The sequence below is a fragment of the Triturus cristatus genome, chromosome 4_2, assembly GCF_964204655.1.
Source record: "Triturus cristatus chromosome 4_2, aTriCri1.1, whole genome shotgun sequence".
In the NCBI taxonomy this organism is placed as follows: domain Eukaryota; kingdom Metazoa; phylum Chordata; class Amphibia; order Caudata; family Salamandridae; genus Triturus; species Triturus cristatus.
In genome coordinates, this window is record NC_140586.1 from 716,318,896 (window position 1) to 716,343,438 (window position 24,543).

The 24,543-nt window shown below is 43.7% G+C and overlaps 1 protein-coding gene across 1 annotated transcript in view; it reads right to left on the reverse strand.

Moving 5' to 3' along the window:
• CPT2 (carnitine palmitoyltransferase 2) overlaps positions 1 to 12,882 on the reverse strand; it is a 96,920-nt gene extending 84,038 nt beyond the window's left edge. Inside the window, exon 1 of the mRNA XM_085602595.1 lies at positions 12,411 to 12,882. Within this exon, the coding sequence (XP_085458721.1) occupies positions 12,411 to 12,583 (173 nt within the window). The 5' untranslated portion in view covers positions 12,584 to 12,882. The remainder of the gene's footprint in view (positions 1 to 12,410) is intronic.
• Positions 12,883 to 24,543: the final 11,661 nt, after the last annotated feature.

The window sequence follows — 24,543 nt, forward strand, 5'->3', positions numbered from 1 at the left end:
ACTTTTGTCTTTCCAGTCTGAGTTGCTCTGAAAACCATGGTTCAGAGTGCCTTGATCTATGGCAAATGGAGGATTTGACCGGAAGCACCTGGTCTATAGAGCTCCTTAGCCAGACCTCAAAAGTGGCAGCTGCCTCACACGGGTTCTCGAAGTAAACCAGGGTGTTCTGGGACAGGGAGCTGTTAAGATCCTCAATAAAAAGCCTGTTCCAGGATCGAACCCTTTTCAGCTGTTTGGGATTCCGAATCCCTGACTGAGGGTTTTGAAGGAGGAGTGAGAACATTACTGCTTTATGATCTGACCATACAAGCGGGAGTGAAGGACGACAAAGCAAGGACTTGTTATTTGTGAACGGTCCATCCAACAGATGTCCTCCAGAGTGAGTGCTACCTATCTTCATTATCATATACAATGTGATTGACATAGGATCACCAACTTCACACCGACCCCCCCCCCCCCCCCACCCCCCCCCCAAAGAGCCATTGTTGTGGAGGTGTAGGCGTTGTCACCTGGTATCCCAATTTATACTAAGAGTCTTGCTGTTGTGGTTGAAACATTTGTATTTCAAGTACATCATGCCATATGTATTCCTGTGACTTTCACATGTGCTATGGGTTTGTGCAAACATGCATTATTTCATTCACAATATGCTTTCAGTCGGTCCATCAGTTTGTTCCACATTCACTCCCATCCCTAATGTAGTATGATAGTTCCTAGGCACTCACCCCAACAACTTAGGGCAAAGGATTCCCAGGGGAGAGCTTGAGGGAGGCCTGTAGTCACACTCTGTGGGTGACAAAGATTGCAAAGGTTTTTAACGTTCAGACAGAAGTTGCCCGTTTTTAAAGGTAAGTGTGAGGAGAAGGTTACACAAGAGTCTGGCATACCCGTTTGGGGTGCCCCCACTTTCCTCCCTTCGTTTAAGCAGTCCCACCATTTGTGACCAGTCTCCTGCACTTACTTCGCCAAAGGTCCTCCCCGCTGTGACCTATTGATACTCGAACTCCCCTGCTTGCACTAGTGCCGAGAATCACAGCAGCTAAATCCTGTAATTTTTGCGCTTCCGGCAAAGGTGTCGGCCCATTGGACACACCCACCGGGCGTGGTTCCAATTCCTTATTGGTTGTTGCTAAGGACTCGCAAAACATGTTCATAGCTACGCCGTGGTAGACAGACTTTGTCATCATAATAATAATAATAATACAGAATTTTGTAGAGCGCGAACAGTTACCTCTCCAGGAGGTGTCCCGGCGCTGAACGCAGGCAGAAAAAACAACAAATACCGAAGTGCAAAACAGTTAAACAGTTAATTAACGAGGTTGGGTGAAGAGCCAGGTTTTCAGCATTGATTTAAAACACGATTCAGAGGGGGCCTGTTGGAGCTCAGGGGGGAGTGAGTTCCATAAACTTGCTACATTGGCAGAGAACGTTCTGCCACCCAGCCGGGCCCTTCTTATTCGCGGGACTGCAAGCTGGGTCCGGAGGTTGGAGCGAAGAGAGCGGGCCTGCGTGTATCTTGGCAATCGATCCCTCAGATAAGTAGGACATGAGCCAAACAAGGATCTGAAAGCTAACGTAAGAGCCTTGAATTTAATCCTGTGGGCTACAGGTAGCCAGTGAAGTGATCGAAGATGCGGAGAGATGGAATGCTTGAATGGAATATGCATTAACAGTCTCGCAGCCGCATTCTGGACCACTTGCAAACGTTGAATTAAGTATTTGGGCAATCCCAGGAACAGGCCATTCGCGTAATCCAATCTAGATGTGACTGTCGCATGGATTACCGTTTTCCTGCAATGTGTCGGCAAAAGTCGCAGGATTTTGCGAAGATTCCTAAGTTTACCCAAGCAACAGCCCATCAGCTGTTGTGTGTGCGAAACAAAGGAAAGATTGTTGTCCCATCGCACTCCCAGATTTTTTGCCGAGGGACTGGGAGAAGGGGGGGGAGCCCATTGCTGCCGGCCACCAGAGCTCAGAGGGGGGCGGGGCGCCTTTGCCAAAATGAAGCACTTCCGTTTTGTCCACATTAAGTTTCAATTTATTAGTGTTCATCCAGCGCGCCACATCCTGGAGGCAGCCTTTAAAATTTGACAAGGCTGCCTCAGACCCCTCTGCATATGGATACACAAGCTGAGTGTCATCGGCATAAGATACTGCCTTGACCTCCCAGTTAGCGATCAGTGTGAAGAGTGGGGCCATATAGATATTAAATAGAAGTGGACTAAGCGCCGAGCCCTGAGGGACGCCACAGCCTAACGGCTTGGGTGTAGAAGAAACGGTCCCCAAGGCGACCTTCTGGGTTCGCTGGGACAGGTAGGAGTGTAACCAGGCCAGCGCTTGATCCTGTATGCCCACTTCAGACAATCTCATCAACAACCTTGCGTGATCAACGGTGTCAAAAGCCGCCGAAAGATCCAGGAGCACCAGCAAAGCTGAGTCTCCCGAATCTAACGACCATCTTATTGATTCTGCCACCTCGATCAAAGCTGTCTCGGTGCTAAAACCCGGTCTAAAACCTGACTGAGTCTCGTGCAGAATCTTGTTGTCCTCAATGTATTTACTGAGTTGCCGCTGGACAACTTTCTCCAACATCTTGCCAGGGGCAGCCAGAAGGGAGATAGGGCGTAGGTTGCTGAGATCCATAGGATCTCCATTAGGCTTTTTCTTTAAAGGGAGGAGGGTAGCATGTTTCCATATGTCTGGGAAGACCCCCGAAGAGATGGACGTATTCCAGACGTGTTGTAAGGACGGGGCCACAAAATCCGCCATTGTGCACCACAGTTTGGGAGGGCAGGGGTCATCCGGCGAGCCTGACTTGCAACACCTTAATTCCTGTAAAACCGCGGGCAGAGTTACAGGTTGAAGACAGGTCAGCGGTCCGCTTATCAGCAGTTTGGCAGATTGATCTGTTTTCTCTGTTGCTACCTCTGGGCCAAATGAATCGTAAACACTCTTAATCTTCTGGTCAAAGAAATCCGAGATTTTATTACAGATAGTGACCGAAGGCGGTATCTCCCTTTCAATGCATCTAGGTTTAAAGAAGGACTGAACCACCTTGAAGACTTCCTTGCTGGAGTGTTCTGCCTGTTCAATTGACGCAGCAAAAAATTGTTTCTTTGCCTTTCGGACAGCCTTCTGAAATTTATGGGAGGCCATCTTATAATGAGTTCTTTCCAGAGTCCCATAATTTACCCTCCACAGCCTCTCTAAACGTTTACATTTAGCCTTCTCAGTTCTAAGATCCTGTGAGAACCATGGAGCAGAGGGGGAGTCCCTTTTGGACAGCGCGCGTTTAGCTGGAGCAATGGATGAAATCATATTTTCAATCCAGTAATGAAACCGCTGCGCGTCAGAATTAGCGTTCAGTGTTAACGTGGGTATATTTTGTGCCAGGACTGGGCCCATAACGGACGGGACAAGCTTCGACCATTGCCTTTTCATGAAAACTCGTTTACTTGGCGTTGGTCTGTCAGCTGCCAGATTTATTGAAAAAGGTAAAAGCAGATGGTCAGACCAAAGTAGTGGCAGGGGATCTTCCAACAACACCCCTTCAATATTAGAAAGGATGAGATCGAGTGTGTGACCCGCCCTGTGTGTAGGTCCCTTATTAATTAGGCTCAGATTTGCGGCCATCAGGGTGGCCCTTAATATCTCTGCTTGGGCACAATCTGTTCTGTCCATATGGATGTTGAAATCCCCCACTACAAGGAAGTAGGGATGGAGGAGGGAGCTCTGCACTATTACGTCCAGCAGGTCAGTAAGATTAGAGTCATTCCCCCCAGGTGGGCGGTAGATAACTAGACCTGCTAAGGATGTCTGAGAGCCCACCTGAATGCAGAAGTGAAGCCCCTCCATGCCCGCGATCAGCATAGGGGCCGAGGATGTTAGTGTGAGCTGATCTTTAATTATAGCAGCTACCCCACCACCTCTTTTTCCACCCAGTCGGTTGGCGAGACACATTGTGTAGCCCAGGGGCACTGCCAAGGCGATAGCAGTCACATTATCCTCACTAAGCCACGTTTCAGTCAAAAATAAAACATCCCAATCATGGCCTTACAATAGCAGCCAGATATCATTGGCATGCTTCGAAAGGGATCTACAATTCAGCAACCCTGCTCTAAGACTTCTCTTGCTGAGCGGTCTGGACTTGCGGAGCCCCTTCTCCTCAATCTCCCATACACCGAGGTATTTCCCACACGTACCGCAAGTAAGATCGAGGGGGAGGGAGCCTAGGTCAAACCTGTGCAAGTGGCAGTCAACATCCGTGTTAAGCCTCCACAGATCATCTCGAGACCACACGATCCTTTCCCTGTCGGTTCCATTTCGAGCAGCGTGCCTGGCCCTGGTCGCACACTGGTCGCGGACGGGCGCAGACGGGCTTGCCTTTGGCGCGCCTTCGGCGCGCCCGCTGCGCGTTAGCCAGGGCATCAGTTTTAAACGTGTGGGGAAGCAGCAACTAGAGCGCTGACTGCCGTGCACCGGAAGTAGTAGACTCCCTTCACATCAATCGGGACAACACCCGTGGTGGAACGGGGAGGAGCAACCGGTCACGGCAATCAGACAGGACCGAGTACAGGTAAAACTAAGTGCAAATAGCAATGTTTAGGATACGTTAATGTGCAAACAGGCGTTTTTAAAAGACGTATCTGTGCAAAATAGCTAAGGGGAAACACAATTACAGTAAAATAGCAGTAGCTGGTGCAAGTTGTTATTTAAAAATATAAGCTTCACACAAAACACATTAAAAACTGAATAAAAGTACTGGCTCCGTCAACACTTGTCATCTAGCAGGACAAAGCAGTACTGTCTCTCATGACGTACATAAATTAGTACAGTGTTGGTATACCGTTTCATATCAGCGATATTTCCTTCGTCAAACTTCCTGCAATTTTAGCAATAATGTTTGCATATAAAATGGAGTGAATGGCTATTCCTGGTCCCCTTACACGTGCTCGACATGCCGTATTTTCATAGTTTTCATATACGTAAGGGATTTGCAGTCGACTAACCATGATCCTTTTAAACATGTCCATTGGGCCACATTCTTGTTATTAATTTGTTATTATAAGGGGCTAATCTACCCCACGTTTAAGTATTATAAAAGGGAAGCAGACAACCTGTCAAACAAACTACAATGTAGACGATATACGATCCACATTGTTAATAAAGCGCAAGTATTTGGCTTGTTCCGTTTTTTAACACTTAGTAGTGCTCGAGACAGATAGTTTATATGCACTCACGTCTTTGGGGGAAGTAAGTTCATTGCGTTCCACCCTGACAAAAGCCCAGGACCTATTTAGGCCAGATAGGAAGGGCTGAAACGTGTTGGTGCTGAATTTAGGCTCATAGGACCATCACATCCTAAACACCCATTTGTATATATTTTAACCTTCGCTCCCGCTCCATTATTAAAGAATTCTTTAGGAGTGGGTGAGGAATGTTATCTTTAACAGTATGCCCCCATACACAATATCTTAAGTGCTCCCTTAAATACGGTTGAGCCCACCCCGACTTTTAGCAGTAGGGGGTGTGCCCTATGATGAAGCATGTCACCATTAGAGTGAGTGAGGGCTATTAAAAGAAATGGGTCTCTTTCCCTTCCCACCCGTAACAACGGGTTGGTTATACTTACAAAACCTATCGAGATCTTTGCTCTGGAGAGTACCACCACCACCACACACTTAGGAATCCCCCACGGACTGTTGTTTTTTAGGCTTACCTGCATTGATCAAGGGGAACAACAATTGCGGTAATCCCCAATTTATAGACAAGTATTGCTGTTTTGTAAGCATCCCTGGTGGCTCAATTTGCTAGCGTATTCAGGTTCTCAAATTGCTAGCTTGAATAGCTTCATGGGAGCCACGAACAGGATAAGAGCAGTTTGTCACATTCACACAGTTTTCACAAAAACTGGATGTGCAGGTGAGGTGAAAGCTGTTAGACATGATATTAACAGAAATAGGAAATCTACTGTGGTTTAATCAACAGGAATAATGCTGTAATATTTGACATTCTGTCACTAGTCTGACTGGTGCTCGTATCATTGCGTAATTTTACTGTCTTGCCGTGCCACCCAGGGTGAGGCCATCACTTGCTCAATAAATTCAAGTCTCCCTGCACTACCTAATGCCATGACTGGATTGATAAAGCTAAGACCACATATAGGTCGAAGAGGATTTCAGCTATCTCAGAGACAACATCCCTGCTGGGAGGAGAACATGCATAAGTATTGACAACTCAAGGAAACCTATTTTGGGGGTGAGGGGGACATGTTGACTACAAGCACGCTTATAGGGTTTGGCCTTTACATCGGCAGTGAACTTCTGGTCCGGCAGAGGCCCATCCTTAACTGACCCCTAACAACACTCCTCTGTGTCAAGCACAAAAGGGCGCCTGTCTGTGCTTCAGTATACATTGGCAGGGGTCAGGGTTTTATACTCATCAGTTCCCGGAGTGATTGTGTGTCTCCATATGCGATTGCTTTATTTCTTATCTATAAGTTCTTTGTGGTAACCTGGCACCAGTATCATGTCTCTTCTTTCTAGTGGAACGAATAATAGTATTACACTATTAGCAGTCTCGACCCCTTGACTCTAGTGGCTTGTCCAGCCCCGTTCAGCTTACTGTGGAAGGTGTAGTATGAGTTAGACCCCCAGAAGATATAGAGAAAAATTTAAAGAATCAGCTGATGTCTGATTGAGTCGTGACAAAAGGGAAGAGGCAGAGTGGGTACTTGGTTTCGTCTGTTGGGAGGGACTTTATGGTAAATAGGTGAAGAGTTCATTAACAGTAGGTGTCGGTGCAGCACATGGACTCACATGAACTGCAGTTATGGAAATAGTGGCGATAAAATCAGGGTACAATACACAGGCTCACACGATCATTGTTTGAATATGAAGCACAAGTCAATGCAAAAGTGCAGCAATGCAGGGTGTAGCACACATGCTCACATGGACATTGCACACAGAAGAAGCAGTGGCCAATACAGGGTGGAGGCTTGCAGGAGATCAGACAATAATGATTCACAGGAGTTCTCACACAGAGGATGACAGCTTTTGGGACCACCCAAAAGAAAGAAAGCAGAATGGGATAGGCACCAAGAGTCTTAATGTTGACCTTAGTCATTGGCTGATCTGAACATGTCCTCAACACGCAGGTTAGTCAAACTTGTGGGTCCTTCAGCTACAGCAGTTTTTTCCTCAGTCTTGGGGGCGCCAGAGTCAAGAGACAGTCTGGATTCTGCCTCTGGTCTTTACCTTCTTCTGAAGTGGTATACAAAGCTCCTTGCCTTTAAAGGGGAACACCTGGTGAGCTGTAAGGGCCAGCTCATAACCATTCGTATGGACAGTAGCTAGTCCAGCTGACCAGTTATATGCACAATTAGTCCAAAAATGTTTTGCTGGGGAGAGAACCAATGAACCTATGCATTGACTTTCTTTTCAATATGCCACAGCTCCATGGCAACAATGTTTCAGGTGAAACAGTCACTCTGACTTTATGTTCTACAATCAGAGCGTTCTTCTCTGGCAACATTAAGACAGGATGCAGGGGTTAATTGCGTAGCCCCACTTCACCGTAAAATAGGTGAGGTCTTTGACTTGATTTATGGCCATTCCTTTGTATGGGTGTCTGTAGTAAAATAATGGGTTTATGACTTTAGCCCATGAGGGGCATCTTGGTCAATCCATGACAAAAAAATAAAAGGGCTAGAGAGGCAAGGGATGGATGATATGATCAACCAGTGTGTGAGGAGTGCATCATGTGCAGGGAAAGTGAAAATGACTTAAAACGAGTGTACAAGCCATGTCAGGGTATATCATTGATCCAGGGTAGCCTTGGAGTACAGTTTGCATAGACTTTATTGGTCCTATACAGGGTGTACATGGAGATATTAAAAATGTGTTGTCATAGTAGATTTCCATTCCAGATGCCTCATTGTCAGATTTATGAAGGAGGTGACAACTAGATGCACCATTGAGGTATTGGATAAGGTGTTTTTGAGGAGGGGTTTCCACAGTAGCGTATCACAGACAATGTGTTGAAATGAAGTCATACTTGGAGAATAGTGGCATCACTGTACAGGACTTTACAATCCCCAGGCAAACGTTATGGTGGAGAGGAACGATCGATTGGTCAAAGGAGCAATCCTCATGATGATTCAGGCAGGCTGGGAAGGAGAAACTACAGTCAATAGCATGGTGGGTGCTCATCACATGTTAGAAAATAGTCTGACTAAGGGTTCTACATTTGAATGTGTAAGGGGGAAGGGAACATAACACCAAATTGACTCCAGGGTGGTTGTGGAAGTGTGAAACTAAAGTGAAGGAGAGTGTTGTGAAGAGTGTGACATTATTCAAGTAGGTGACTGGGTTGAGGTGAAGCATGATGGTAGAGTGTGTGGGGGTTTGTCAAAGTTTTGGGGCCCCTACAAGTGAAAGAGGCACACAAAAAGTACATTGTTGTTAGCAATAGAAACACATGGAATCAACGCAAAGCGGCATTGTATTAAAAAGGGGGTGATGTGAAGGACAAAGGAGGGTACAATGATGAAAATGTAAATGGCTTTATGTTGATGATTGACAATGAGTTGACTGGTAGCTTGAATGTTTGTTTGGGGAGAGGTGTTACCAGGGCAATGGAAGACATGAGTATTGAGGAAATGTGCAGGAGTGTTCTCTAAGAGGAGAGGGGAGCAGCAGGTTTCCAAAGATCTTAGCACTGAGTAATTATGTACGGGAGCCTTGATGGAATGTATTCTATCTTATATTATTATGTTGTTACATTTTGCATTGTTCATCTACTGTATTTTTTGGTGTACTCTAACTTCATTGCCTTTTAGTTGTTCCTTTGTTTTATTTTGTTTATGTAATAAGGAAGGAGATGTGTAGTAATGTAATGGGTTGGTGGATGGAATGTGAACTTAGTTTATGTCCCATTGTTGCTTGGAAAGCGAGGGTTCCACTTGAGGCAGTTACTCCGCGGCTGCCTTGGGAGAATCTCATTGCTTTCATGCTGTGGCAAATAGACCTGTGTTTAGGTTTATTCTGTGTCAGTGTTCCTCTGGCTAGGCCACAGTCTGACCTACTGGGGCTACCTTATTACATGACTAGTTAGCAACACAAGACCTTTCTATCTACTTACTCCAAAATAATGATTCAAGCCAGACAACTGTAACTGGCTTCAGAAAGAATTTAGAGGCGAGTGTGAACTAAAAAACAGCACATGGAGGTATGTAGGGAAGAGAGACAGTAGCTCTGATAAATACAATAGAGTTTATCCTGCAGCCTAAGTACCTTATATAAATCATTGGAGGATCCCAAAATGGCTACCCCAACTAACATGTAAGCAAGCACTATCATGCACACTCTGCATACAATCAGGAGCCATGATTTGGGCCTAACCATGACTTACTATATAAAGGTTTACCAGGAAGAGCAGTAAGCTCCCTTCCCACTATGGTTCAGGCACAAACAACTGAAACCCACTGTTATAATCAACTGCCGCCAACCATTACTTATGTCCTTGACCTGATCCTGGGGTAGGGGGTGGCCCACGTATCAAAATCAGGACCACTTGATAAGCAATATGCCGAAATCATGTACAGTACTTACCAGAAGACTTGTAGCAGGAGTCTCCTGCTCTAGAACAAATACCAGGCCTGCTCAACTATAAAATTAGGAATAAGTTGTTGAATGGATACAGCAACTTTGAATCCTACAGCCTGTATTTGAAATGCTTTAACGTGCAGTTTTTCCTCAGTGTTTACAAGATTACTAAATTGCTCTTGGAAAGGCATAATGTAGGCACCCACTTATGTTCAACAATCCAGGTTTGATACCTGGTTTTGAAAAAAAAACATTTTAAAGCCAAGCAGGCATCCACTTCTGTCTAAGTGGATGCCTGCTTGTGCCCCGGGGGAACTGCAGGACAGCTGATCGCAGAGGTTTGTCTTCCCCATATCTCTCTCACGACCTGGCTTTACTACTCCCCTCTCTGCAGCCCCCTTCTCTCAATGCTCCTCTGTCCCTCGCCGTTTTTGTCCTTGCACTGTCCCACACGTGCCCGCCCTCTTTGTGCCGCTCGCTGAATGTATCCCTGTCAAGCCCTCTTCGTCTTGCACCCTGTTGTCAGCTCTTGTCTGCCATTCATAGGGGCGGTTGAGCACGGAGTCAGCAACCAGCGCGTTGAGAGGTCTCCATAACCGATTAACTCGGCTTTAGTTCGTCTTTGAAACTGTTCATCCCAAGAGACTCACATTCGTTGTCTGAAGAACCCAGACATTCTACCCTTACACTACGAGGGACGTCTGGAATTAGCCCCTCGTGCGCCCCTAATAATTAGGGCCCTGAAATTCTCAGGCACAAGACTTCTTTCAGGAGTCACTCAGGTTGCCCTTCTGGTCCTGATGAAGACCCGCATGGGCAAGGTCCAAACTTCCCCCAAGGCCCCCTAGACAGGTCGAAACGTCGACGCCCCTTCTACTACCTGGGACACGCAATCCCTTTTCCGTGCCAGACGATTAATTGGTCCTTTTCTTCAACTATATAACATGTACTGTTGTAAATTTTGAACGTGACCAGGTTTTGTTTGTGACGGTGAATTACGACCGTTCTCTTCGTTTGTGAATTTAAAGAATTTTTATTGCTACTATGTTCTACCACTCTTCTCCTCACTCACTCACCCTTTAGCACTTTTGCTAGATGCACGTTCCCTCTGGAGCAACCCTGAGTTGAATACTATATGAATTTGAAATTAAATTGCCAAAAAATGAAGTAAAAAACTGGTGATTTATAATTTGGATGTTGCGTTTTATATTGAAATGTTATATTGAATATTGTGAGCTACTCAAAATCTTTTTCCCTGCTCAGCTCATGACTTAGTAGATCATTCAAATAAGTAAGAACCTTTTGCTCTCGTGTATGAAATATTAATTCAGGACCACTGTCTTTTGTATCGACATTAAAAAAAAAAAAAGACACGCGAAGCGTCATTTTCGTTGCTATGGCAACAAAATGGTGCGTCGCGAGGGGCTGGCAGTGCTTTTCAGGCTGCCAAATGGTGCGCGCGCCCAGCGCACATGCACTGTATTTGGAGGCCTGAAAAGCACTAGTTTGCACTTTCAGATCCCCCTTTTACAAAAGCTCTCCCGAGAGCAGCGCTCAAGCGCTGGCTCAGGCGAGACCTAAAAAGGGAGTATCCCAGCAAATCTCCGGTACCATTTCTCTCTCCAATGTAATTCTGGGCAAATTACCTAATCACCATTGCCTCAAAAAACAAATAAATATAAATATGAATGTGACCTTTTGTTTAGAATCAAAAACGTTAAACAAAGTATCAGTTGGACTACCCAGTGCAGCAACCAGCGATACATTACTGAAAACCGTAACCTGCTCATCTTTCCCTCACCTCCTCCTCCATTACCATGCGGAGCACTGCGTCCCATAACACAATAACAGGACCGTGGTGGTCATCATACACGATATGGAAACATTTTCCATGTAAGATAAAAAAACTAGTAAAACACCTTTCCAACCACACACCCTACACGGAGTACCTTGACCAAGTAGGCAAACGCTTCAGTGCCTTACATACGGGTAGGAAGCGCTACAATACAGTACAATAGATAAAATATACATAAACATATACCTAGTATTGTATGAAGAGTTTGAAAACATGCTCGGTGGCACGGAGGCATAACCAAAAATTTCAGCAAAAGGAGCAAGAGATAGTTCTAATTCTATAGGGGATACCTGGTCCTGGAGCCCTTTCCCTTTTATTCTAACCAACTGTCCAATCGTGTCTGATCTTTGCACTTTGGAAAACTTGGAGAATAACAACTGCGTGCTTGTCAGGATTATGTGCGGATGGAGAAGCAGTACATTTGAAGGATGTGATCAGCAAGTACTTAGGTGAGGTGGCGTGGTGGATATGTTAGAGAACAATAGCAAACCCTGGATTCCTCTTACAACTAGCAACAAGGGTAAAATTAACCTGGGTCATTAAAATACTAAACTGGAGACTTATATAGGACCCATTAATATCTACACGACATCATCTTTACCCGTGGACTGAGACGTGTACAACAAGTTATACTAGTTTGCACTAGCTCTTTCCCATTTTCACCTTTCACCCACATGTCTCTGCACTGCCCTCTATATCTTAGCGAACATACAAAACAGATTCATATAAGATTCATATAAGATTCGTGGCGTCACTTTTGTAGTATGCCTTTGGATCGTGTTTTATTTCCTACATCCCCATACTACAACTTTATTAAGTAAAAATTGATATGATTAACGACTTACTAAGGAACAGTTGAACTGCTCACGAGCGGCATGTTAATAAATAAAAGCACTACTCCAATCGCATGTTCCAATTTTTAAGAAGACACCCCGGCTGAATATTCTTACCTTGGCAGGCTGTTCTGGTAGTGCATAGTAGGTACAATACTCCTACACAGGTATTCCGGGTCTGCTCGGCTGCTGTACCACTTAAGCTGGCACAGAGCAGGGGCAGCAGGTGCCACAGGCAGAAGGAGCGATGCACTTCTGTGCAACTGGGATGCAATCAATACTTTAGCCATAACTGCCGAAAAGAGTTACCCCCCAAAACACTAGAGATGCACACGCACAGACCCTTGTATAGTTCAATGGATGAGAGGTTTCAGCTCTTCAAAACTCTTTGACCCTTCTTCCTCCTTTCATCCCTCAGCTGTGATGGAAATGGAGAAAGGACAAACTCTCGTTAGGAGGAAACACAGAAATAAAATGCCAAAGGTACCCCTGGGGTGCGATAAGATACCACTTTTCTAGCAATTGATCCGTGCTGCCTGGTATGACCCTTTCGTTATGAATCTCTTTCTCACCCGCGCGCTCACGCTTTAAACACCAAAGAAGGACTACTATCATCAAGCACGACGTCTACCTCGCTCCATTGATTTCGCTAATCTAACGGCCATCTTTAACTGCTCATGTTTATCTCGGGGACAAGTGTTTCCAAACCCACCTAGTCTATGAGGCTTAGTAGCAGAGCGTCATCCCCAACATTATTTCATATTACTAAAACAATGTAATATTAATATTATAATTTTAATTAATCATTTGTTTGTATAAAAAGGCAGTACATATATTTTAAAACTCTTCCAAACTATTTAGTTTTCTTTATAATAAACTCGTTGTATAATTATTATTATCATTGTTATTGATGGTAATAATAAATCTTTGTATTGTCAATTAATAAAAATCACTACAATCAAAGAATACCTATATAAATATATATATATATATATATATATATATATATATATATATATATATATATATATATATATATATATATATATATATATGTATATATATATATATATATCTATATATATATATATATATATATATATATTATCTACTGGCGGTCGCCAGTAGATAGTTATAGTTAGGACCGTGTTTCCATAGGAAATCTGAAAATTCTATTTTAAATAACTTTTGCGCCGGTTGACGAATCCTCGCGAACTTTTCAAAATAGGTGGGGCGCTCCACTCCGCTCCTACCCTGAAAGTCTCGGGGTGATTAGTCAAGCGGGGGCCGAGAAAAAAGGGGGGTCCCATAACGCGTTTTCCCCATGCATTTTTCCATAGGGACCTTTAGTCCAAGGTACAGCCCGAACGTCTGAACAAAATTACTTGAAATTTGGCAGAGAGGTAGTCCTCAGGTCAGGGATGTGCCTTTTGAATATCTGGAGTCAATCTGTTCAGTAGTTCCAGAGAAAATTTCAGTTAAAAGTACATATATATCTATAAGCGCGCACTGTGCGCGCACGGTGCGCGCACGGTGACGTGCGCGGGCGCAATTCTGATTGGTTGTTAGATGTCAGTAAACATTCGAATCAGTCGAAATCAGGAAGTGTCGGCCGCCATTTTGTCTCTCGCAGTCTGAGGCAGTGAAAAACAAAGGTGGAGAACGTGAAAAGGGGGCAGGGTGGACAGTTCCTGACCCCCTAGCCTTTGTCAGGAGGTCACTGAAGGACCCCCAAGGGTGAAAAAAACATTTATTTTTTTGACGAAAAAGCGCGGGGTGCGCGCACGGCACGCACAACGCATCGTGGGCGCTCGGTGCGCGAATTAATAAATACATAACTTAGCATTTAAAAAAACTTACAAATTCACTTAAAAAACCATAGGTTTCACACACGTTATAGTTAGCATTTAAAAAACCTTGCAAATTCACTTAAAAAACCATAGGTTTCACACATGTTATAGTTAGCTGGACATTTCCCTCGTAAAAAACCAATGAAATTCCCCCGTTATAGTTAGTGCAGGCAACTATAACTCACGCGACCGCAATCCTCTGCTGATGACGTCAGATATTACATCACTGTATTTAGACACCTATTTACCCATGTCTTCTTCCATTAATCTTTAGCTATACATATATTACAAATATTTATTTTTCAGAAAGACACATATGTAATCAGTGATGTAATATCTGATGTCATCAGCAGAGGATTGCGGTCGCGTGAGTTATAGTTGCCTGCACTAACTAGAACGGGGGAATTTCATTGGTTTTTTACGAGGGAAATGTCCAGCTAACTATAACATGTGTGAAACCTATGGTTTTTTAAGTGAATATATATATTTATATATATATATATATATATATATATATATATATATATATATATATATACACACACACACACACACACACACACACACAGTTCATTGTATTGGTTAAGAGAATAGATTTATAAATACAAAATGGCAATGGAGCAATTTATGTTTCCATCAATCATCAAGTGCAGGACAATATCTTGCCAGTATGATTTGGATTTGGGGATAATGTAACATACCAACTAATTGATGTCACAACAGTCCATCACTAAAATGGCATTTCATTCTATAATTTATCTTTCATATCATATTTCTTTCTTTATTAAAACAAAGCTTCTTTTGTGCCAATACAAGTCTTCCATAAACTATCATTACTACATTACTTTGTAGTTTCCTACATTAAAAGTGCCATTGTGCATTTCATTAAAAAAGTGCAGTTTTTAATTGAATCATCTTTCTATATTATTGTATAAAATTAAAAGGAATTAAAATTATTTCTCATAAGCCAAAATACACCAAATGGATCTAATAATTAATAGTGCAAGTTATTACAGGTTATTACAATGTAATAAAACCATATGAAGTTTTCCATTCCTGCGCCAAAATAACATCTTCAGCTTCAATATTTAATGAATTAGGATTAATAGTCTAGCCATGCTCAGGTCGGTCTCACAGCATAGTTAGAAATTAAATAGCAGTAAAAACAGATTACTGGTCATTACAGGCTGCCCTTAGTATCTAGGGGGGACTCATGGTTTATCTGTTTTTCAGCTATAAGGATGAACTTGACAAACTGAGTTTTTAAACGGGCTGATTTCCCTGAAAGACAAGTTATAATTGCTTGGCGACATGTTCTCACTCCGTTTTCATTGAGGATAGATTTTAACAGTGCTTTCCTCTCCTGCTGCGAGGACAAACACATACAATATGCAATAATGATTCATTATAAAAGCCACATAGTCTACAACTATTTGTTGACCAATTTTGTACCCATACTGGGGGTTCCTTCCTTTCTAGGATATCGACCGAATCGTAGCAAAAGAAGTTTATCCCTCAAAACGGTTTAAAATAGGAGATAAGATAAGGCTGTAGCTCTAGTTTATTAAATGAGTTAATGACCGACCAGGCATGCCTTTTTTTTGCAATCTCCTCCTTGTCCAATATGGTCGATGAGAAGTTTGCTGATTGATTTAATATCTGTCTGAACACCGCTTTATGTCTAACCATATGTTCAAAGGGCTGGGACTTAAAAGTATTTATGCTCTCCGTTAGATAGGATCTCCAACCACTTACAAATTATTGCTTCATTACTTCCTACCAGCAATGGTTTCGAGCGTGCCAGGATCAGACAGAAAAGCGAATGTAAGCATTTTAGATATGCAGATTGTCTCACTAAAGATTGCCTTTTCAAGCCAAATTCCAATCGGACATTAGCCTGTACGACAGCTCTTGATACCCTAAAAGTTGATTTAAAAACGTTTATTTGTAGATTGTCAAGGATTTTGGAGTCTTTACCTCGAAAGATTACTGATCCATAGGCCAGCGAGGGAATCAGCTTTGACTTCATTACCTTAAGTAAATGATCATGGTTCGGACATAACAACGTATCTCGCAGCCTACTAAAAGACAGTGCAGTAGCTTTAGCCTTTATATTAATAATTTGCTGTTTAAAATAAATTCTGACATCAAATGAGATACCTAGATACTTATAAAGTGTTATTGTTTCAATCTTTAACCCATTCATATCCCATATTCTCATATCTGACTTGGTCCAACCGATCGTCATGATTTTTGGGTTTTTTTTGGTGACAATTGGCTAAAGTATAATTATTAAATGATTCTATCAATCTTTGTAGACCTATAGCAGTATGGCTTACCAATACAATATCATCTGCATACTGTAAATAGTTTATATTTTGTCCTGACAAATTTGGAGAATGAGCATTAACCGTTTTAAAAGATGATGGTAGATCGGCCATAAAAAGGTTAAAAAGACATGAGGCCAAGACACAACCTTGTTTAAGACCACCATGGGGTTCCAGGCGGCGAGTAGTACATCTGCCATCCCCCACTTTGACATGGACCCACGTATTAGAATATAACAACAAAATCATGTTTAACAATTGTTAAGGAATTCCCCATGCAACTAGCTTTGCCCAAAGTAGGTTACAGGGAACAGAGTCAAAAGCTTTCTTAAGGTCTATGAAACAGATGTATAACATTTGCTCTTTCCGCCAGCAAGGTCAGCGACATCAAGTTCAATATCGTTGTCTGGCCCCTACGAAAACCAGTTTGGAATATTGGTATGATTTCTTCTTTCGTGGCTCCGTCTTCCAAGTCTTTAAGCAAACATGTGGCAAAGATTTTCACCCTGATATCTGTTAGGGCAATTAACCGATAGTTAGTCGGATTATCTAGACAGCGGCTTTTATAAATTGGCTGAATTATACTTCCTTGCCTTGATTTCGGAATCATTTTAGATTTTACAACACATTTGAATAGTGAGGTTAACATTTCTGACCAGAGATCTATTTTTGCTTCTAAAACAGCGTTTGGGATCCCATTGGGGCCTGGATTCCCAATCGATCTAATCCAATTTATGGCCATTTTGACTGATTCTTCTTGTAGTGTCTCGGTTACTAAAGGTCTGACTTCGTTATAATGATCCTTTTCCTTCATCTCACTACTTGTGTTGGTCGGCAGTCTTAGCATATACTGTTCGATGTTAGTGTCTAAGACAGTAACTGAAGGGGACCCATATAGAATTTTGATGAAGGATAACAAGCATGATTCTGAGGTGTTGGCACTGTTAACTCTTCTACTGCCATATTCAAGATTATTAATTACTCCTCAAAAATGCTTTTGAATCGTTCGTTTTACGAGCAAAGTACAATTCGGTCCATATTTCTTCATGGTATGTTCTTTTTGCCTTCCACATATCATTTTTGTATATTCTTCTCAAGTGTTTTAGTGAGCACAATTTTTGGGATTTAAAAGCACTGTTTGGTTGTTTTAAAATGGCCTGTAATGCTTTATTAAGTGCTTTTTCTGTTGGTCTAACCCAGGGGTACACATAGTACGGCCCGCGGGCCGCCAGCGGCCCGGCAAGCCTTCCCTGGCGGCCCGCGGACCTTGCAGACATTGTACCTGTGCAAGCACCGCCGGTTGCAGCAGCGCGGAGCTATGGGGGCCGGGCGATTCTTTTAAAAGCCAAGTCACTTGTTAATGAGGCTTTGTTGTATTTCACCTCTTCTTAGCGCCACTGCATCTCCCCTCTGAATGAGTGGAGATGCAGGGGCGCTAAGAAGAGATGAAATACAACAAAGCCTCATTAACAAGTGACTTGGACTTTGAAGTACTTGGGTGCGGCGGCTGTTTGTGTTCCAGGGAAGCTGACTCAGCGCCGGGTGAGGTGACGGAAGGAAGGGGGGGCCGCCAACAGCTAGTGAGAGAAGCCGGTGATTTTAAAGCGGGAGGAAGACAGAGTGCGACAGAGGGAGGGAGAGAGGGAGAGGGGAAAGACAGAGCAGGAGACAGGGAGGGAGAGACAGCGAGAGAGAGACAGACAAGTTGGGAGAGGGAGGGAGACAGAGGGAGGGAGGGGGACAGAGGGAGAACAGATGGAGAGGGAGGGAGACAGAGAGGGAGGGAGACAGAGGGACGGAGACAGAGAGAAAGGGAGACAAACTGATTGAGAGAGAGAGAGAGAGAGAGAGATAGAGAGGAGACAGGGAGAGAGAGAGGGAAGGAGAGAGAGGGAGAGGGAGGGAGAGAGAGAGAAGGAAGGAGGGAGACAGGGGGAGGGAGGGAGACAGGGAGGGAGACAGAGAGGGAGGGAGACAAACACAGTGAGTGAGGCAGAGGGAGAGAGAGAGAGAGATAGAGGAAGAGAGAGAGGGAGAGGGAGGGAGACAGGGAGAGGGAGGGAGACAGAGACTGAGGGAGGGAGGGAGGGAGAGAGAGAGAAAGGGAGACAGAGGGAGAGAGAGAGAGAGAAATAGATAGAGAGAGAGGGAGACAGAGAGAGGGAGAGGGAGAGTGATAGAGGGAGGGAGGGAGGGATACAGAGCTAGATAGATAGATAGATAGATAGATAGATAGATAGATAGATAGATAGATAGATAGATAGATAGATAGATAGATAGATAGATAGATAGATAGATAGATAGATAGATAGATGTTAGAAGGCGACCTCAGAGGGGCCCGGAGGGGGCCCTGACTGCCCTGAGACCCACCCTCGAGGTATCGTAGCCGGGCACTGGCGGGAGACTCCTCAGGGGAGGAACCTCGTATCTAGGATCGTACACTCGGCACCACACGACAGAGAGACACCACACAAGGAGGTCTTAAGAGCAAATCTTTATCAGATCGGAGTGGTAGGATCTTTATGATCAGCAAGGCAAAATATATACAAGTAGAGCGCGGGCTCACAAAGTCTTGGAGGGGGGTTAGGAGGTAGCGGGACAGTCTTTGGGAATAGGACTCAAATGCAGAAGCGTACCCGGCGCACAGCTCACAATCCTCGAGCTGGGGGTTACGCTTGTCGTCGTGGGGTCCGGCGGGACCAAGAGAGTCTGTGGGAGCTGCGAGTCACTCAGCAGGCTCGAGGACAAGTTCGGAGGTCTTACGATCTTCAGGGAGCCGCGAGTCACTCAGCAGGGCTCAAGCACAAGTTCGGAGTTCTTACGATCTTCAGGGAGCCGCGAGTCACTCAGCAGGGCTCAAGCACAAGTTCGGAGGTCTTACGATCTTCAGGGAGCCGCGAGTCACTCAGCAGGGCTCAAGCACAAGTTCGGAGGTCTTACGATCTTCAGGGAGCCGCGAGTCACTCAGCAGGGCTCAGGTGTTTCCAAGGCGAATCTGCCGGACAGTCCCAGAGCACCCCTTGTTATAGGGCGACTCCTCTTTGATGTCCGGAGTCTGTGCAGGCAGGGGTCTTGTCACCTGGGGGTCGCTTGTTGGGGGTTTCCTGCCATTGTCCTTTGATCCTTTCAGGGCCGGGTCGGGAGGAGTCCCAGACACCTAGCAGGCGTGGAGCCAGCCCTCGGGGAGGCCGGTGGGTCGATCGAAACCCACCTTCCCAGGGAAGCGCAGAGGTGTGATGGAAACTGCTCCCCCCCTTCTCATCCCAAGGGGAGCGCGATGTCCTCCAGCCGGAGTGGCGCCTATAGGCCAGGGTCGTGCTGGGGCCGGGCGGCCATCTTGGTGCATGAAGTGGGCACGTGGGCCCGGTGTGGCCAAAGGGGGAAGGCCACGGACGGGGAAGCCCGGGTCGGGGGTGTGTGTTCTGGTGGGAAGGATCGGCTAGGCCGTGGGCTCGGGGCTGGTGTGAGGTGCAGGGGTCAGGTCTGGCTATGTTACGAGGGCCGGGTCTAACAATAGAGATGTGTGAATGCCGGGTCTGGTGGCTCAGTGGACAAAGGTGTCTGCTGCAGGGGCCTGTGTTCAACCTCATGGTCACAGTTTTTTTTTTTTTGCTCTAGCCCCGTCCCCTCCCCCACTGCCCCCGCCCCCACCGGTGCGGCCCTCGGCCACAAACCACACTGTAAATTTGGCCCCCGAGAGAATGTTTGTGAGTACCCCTGGTCTAACCTATGTGAATTCCACCCTGTTATTACTGGCTGGCCTTGTAGGGTATCCAATAGTTGTAGTTTTTAGTCCGGAAGTGATAAATCAAAGAAGCACAGAGTCGGAGCTAAATTTCAACCATTGATTTCCCATTTCTGCTCCCAGAAAGTGCTAATTCTATTGTGGGTTCTTTGTATGACAGTATCTCCATTTGGTTTGTTGGATGCCACACTAGCCTTTTCAGATTATATGCAGTTGGTCCAGATACAAGGAAAATTGACTTTGACTTTGGCAGATGATCATCTGTTAACATCAATGTCAAGGTTTGTAGGTTATGGTCAATTTCCACTCTAAGGATCACTTGCTACTCCAAGAGGCAATATACAAGATCCTTTGAAATAATAGTATAATCGATAATAGAATGTTGCCGTGGATTTTTGAATGTTGGGGCGCTCTCAGTATTATTTTGAGTGACTTCCTGTTGCAGCATAAGATCATATTTATTTAGCTGGGAGCAACACATCAGTAATAAAGCTATATTCGGTTTATCAGCACGATTTTTAGAGAGCAAATGCATGTTGAAGTCTCCTGAGATAATTAGGGTAAAAGCAGGGTATTGGTAATTCAGAAATTTAGCTATTTCCCAAAGCACTGTGAATTGAGATATCTTATCTGATCTTTTTGAACTTAAAAATACATTTTAGAATATTATCAGTTTCTTAAAATCTAATTTAATACCTAATAGCCAAGTTAGTAGGAAATCGATTTCATAGTGCTTGATATCCAGATCCAACCACACATAAGTGGATAACCCCCCTTTTACTCGACCAAAGGCAGATGAACGGGATGCATAATTGGCATATTCCTGATCACCAATTATGGGTTCTTTGCATATTTTCCAAGTTTCCTGGAACATTAGAACTTTGAAGCTCTGTATAAAAATTACTGTATCTTGATCTTCTAGCAATCTTATCAGGCCATGAACATTCCACGAACAAATACTAAAGGAATTGTTATGTATTGATCGAGCTGCTCAACCTTCAGTCATTCCCTTCAGCGTTCTCTTTAGTAAGAATTTTCGGAAGCCAGGCCCAATCATCACTAAAAATTGGATTTTTGTTTAATTCTTCACACATTCGTGAGCCAGAGTTACAACTTGTAATTTTAATGCCGGTGGATAGAACAGGGTCGAATAATGGGCCTTTTGCTCTTTTCAAAACTTTAGTGTACCCTCCACGTATTCCACTTGTCATGGGGTTCGGCTGACAAGATCTCTTTAAAACAGGCTTTAGAATTACTAGGGTTAGATATTGGTTATCATTACATATCTTGAGTTCAATACCCCATTTCACAAATTGAGGTCAATTTTCTAGGATTTTGTTAATTATCTCTTCACGATGCCAAGTAGTACAAGACACTTCTTGAGAGGGGTTTCTTAGATCTTATTTAAATTGGACTGAGTCTAAGTCATCCGATGTTAGATTGTTAAACTCTGGAATTGAGTTTAGCAGTTTAAGAATATTACTACGATTTAAAATATCGTGTGGGCCCCTTGAGACGTACTGTGGAATAAATATTAATTTGACTGAGGAAGCAGAACTGTCATCTCCGTTTGTTATTGCGTTTTTTACGTGATCATGATTCGAAAGTATCGAAGATGAGCCTTGTATCTTCTGGCATCCCGAGAAATTATCTACTCTAACAATGTCACTTAGAACACAGTTTTTTTCCAGGTTATCTTTTTTCTTTGAACTGAACTTTTCCAAGATCGTGAGGTTAATGGAGGCATTATATTGTTGATTTATTTCCTCTCTCTTTATCTTGCACTGTTGTCTGTAGATCTCTGCTTCCTAATAGAGGCATTGTCCAGGGTCTCATCTGGACGCGGGGCAATTTAATGCATCAATGGAATGAGTTAATATTGACTTATTAACAGCATCTTCAGAAGAACGCAACACGTCTGGTCTACTTTAACTTGCAGTCAGCCCATTTTTCGCTTCACACTGGTGTATTTCTGAAGATTTGAAAATTGAATAGTTTTCTTTTGGTTTATGGAGTGAACTTATATTTGTTGGTTTAGATAATTTCTTTGTTTTGTTGTGCGCTTTTTTTAGTCTTTTTCTTCCTCTTTTAGTTAGCTCTTTTTGTAATGTTTTGTATGATAAGGCTGCATTAGTAATTAGGGTGTCTTTGTCAGCTTGTGCTGATGATGACTCTATGGGTTCATTATATTCAATGAGATCAGGAGGTTCTTGTAGGCCACTTAATATACTTCCTTCCCCTACTAAATTATTTTCTCTGCTTTGATCTTTCTTTCTTGATTGTAATATACTCAGACACTGGTCTTGGGACTTGTGGGATCCTTTTTAATTGTTCTTTATCCTATTTCCAAACCCATTCATGTCCAATATTTTCGTAGTTTGACTAGATGTTGGCACTGTCGGTGCTTTGATGACATGGCACTGGCAGTGACCATTCTCTGCTATGCCTACTCACTCCTTTGTGTTCTGTACCGACATTATCTTAACTTCTGCTACCTCGGCCGAGTTTTCTTTTTTCTACCATTTCCTCCTCCTTTCTGTACTCCTTTAATGTACTGTGTAAGTATTGAACTCCATATAATACACTTCCCTTTGTACTGCATTTCGGACCTGTAGTTTTGCTTTAAGGTTGATAAATAAGGAATCAAAATGTCAGCATGCAAATGTCAAATTTGTCTAGGACCAGTAAACGTGAACTTTGCACTGGCTCAAAAAAGACTCTGGTGCACTTTGTTTAATGCTTGCACAAAGCACCCATATTCTGTTCTGCCTTAATTGCAGTAGCCTGTCCCAAACTAGTCTTTGCAGGACGGTCCTACAATCATAGCAAGTATCCCAATGAGGCCCTGGGGTTGGGAAGCAGTTCAGCTGAAGAAAATTGTGTCATGTCATCCTTTTCCTGGGTGTGGCTATGTTATTGCACCGTTGTCACTTTACAGACCCAGCTTCTTGAGAGTGCTAAAGCTTGCTGTTGAAACACAGCCACCTATTATCTGGGCGTTTACTAACATCCCCTTTGATAGTCTCAAAAAACATACCAAGCTTAACCCCCTTTTATATTTACATTTCCTGGCTGATTTATGTGAGATAATACCCATATGCTGGTTTCACATTTCTTTTTGGTATTATAAAAGCACAACATGATCACCAACGTCAAGTACCCTTTATTTAAAATTAATTTCATGTGCCGAATATCGCACTTTCTGTAATGTATCATAAACAAATGCTTTTGACTTTCAACATCGTGTCCATATATTTATATTTGTGTGTATGCATAAGTAAAGTTGCAGTGTTGACCATTTCATAGCTCTGATGACGTATGCAGGGTAAAAAGATTAATCCTGCTCAGGGAACTGTTGTTTGTCAAGTTCACTGAAGAAATGGCACAAGGCTAATCAAACAACCATTGGCAAATACAGTTTGTTTGGCGCTGGCCACTAGCCTTGTGGATTTGTCAATGCTTCTTTTGTAGTTTTCAAAACTCTAATGTAAAAGTATAAGTATAAGTATAAAAGAAGCTTATAGAGCGCTTGAATACCAGACGGTGTCTTGGTGTGTGTGATCGGCAGATAACGAATTATTGTTGGGTCTGGAATAGGCGATACTTCAGCATCTTTCTGAAAAGGGCATGGCTAGGTTGAAGTCGCATCTCCACTGGTAGCTGATTCCATAATTTAGCTGCACAGTTGGCAAAAGAACGTCCACCCCATCTAGCTAGTCTAAATCTGGAAGTGCAGATAAGGCCAAGGTTGGCTGACCGCAAAGCACGGGGCGGAATGTAATGTCTAAACCTGTCTATTCCATCATTAGCACCCCCACCAAAGCGGACCCGGTGAACCAAACAGAGAGCCTTAAACTCGATTCTCTGTTGAACCGGAAGCCAATGCAGAGATTTCCTGCCCATAGAGGTAGAACAACCCCTGGGCAGGTTCAGAATTACACGAACCGCGGCATTCTGCAAATACTGGATTTTTCCGACCTGGAACTTATCGATTCCCAAAAACATGGCATTACAATAATCCAATCTGGACATGAATAAGGCGGCCATCACAGTTTTCTGTAGTGCCGCAGGGATGTATGGGAACATTTTCCGCAAGGTTTTTAACAATAGAAAACATGATGATGTTAGGCAATTGACCTGCGCTGACATGTTCAGCTTTTCGTCAAAAATCACCCCCAAATTCCTCCCCTTAGTGACCGGGAGGGGACATTGCCCAGCCTCCGATGGCCACCATAGGGTGTTCCAGACTGAGGGACCTTTTCCAAACTCCATCACTTAGGTCTTTTCTGTATTGATTTATAAAAAACTCAAGCGCATCCATTCCATCA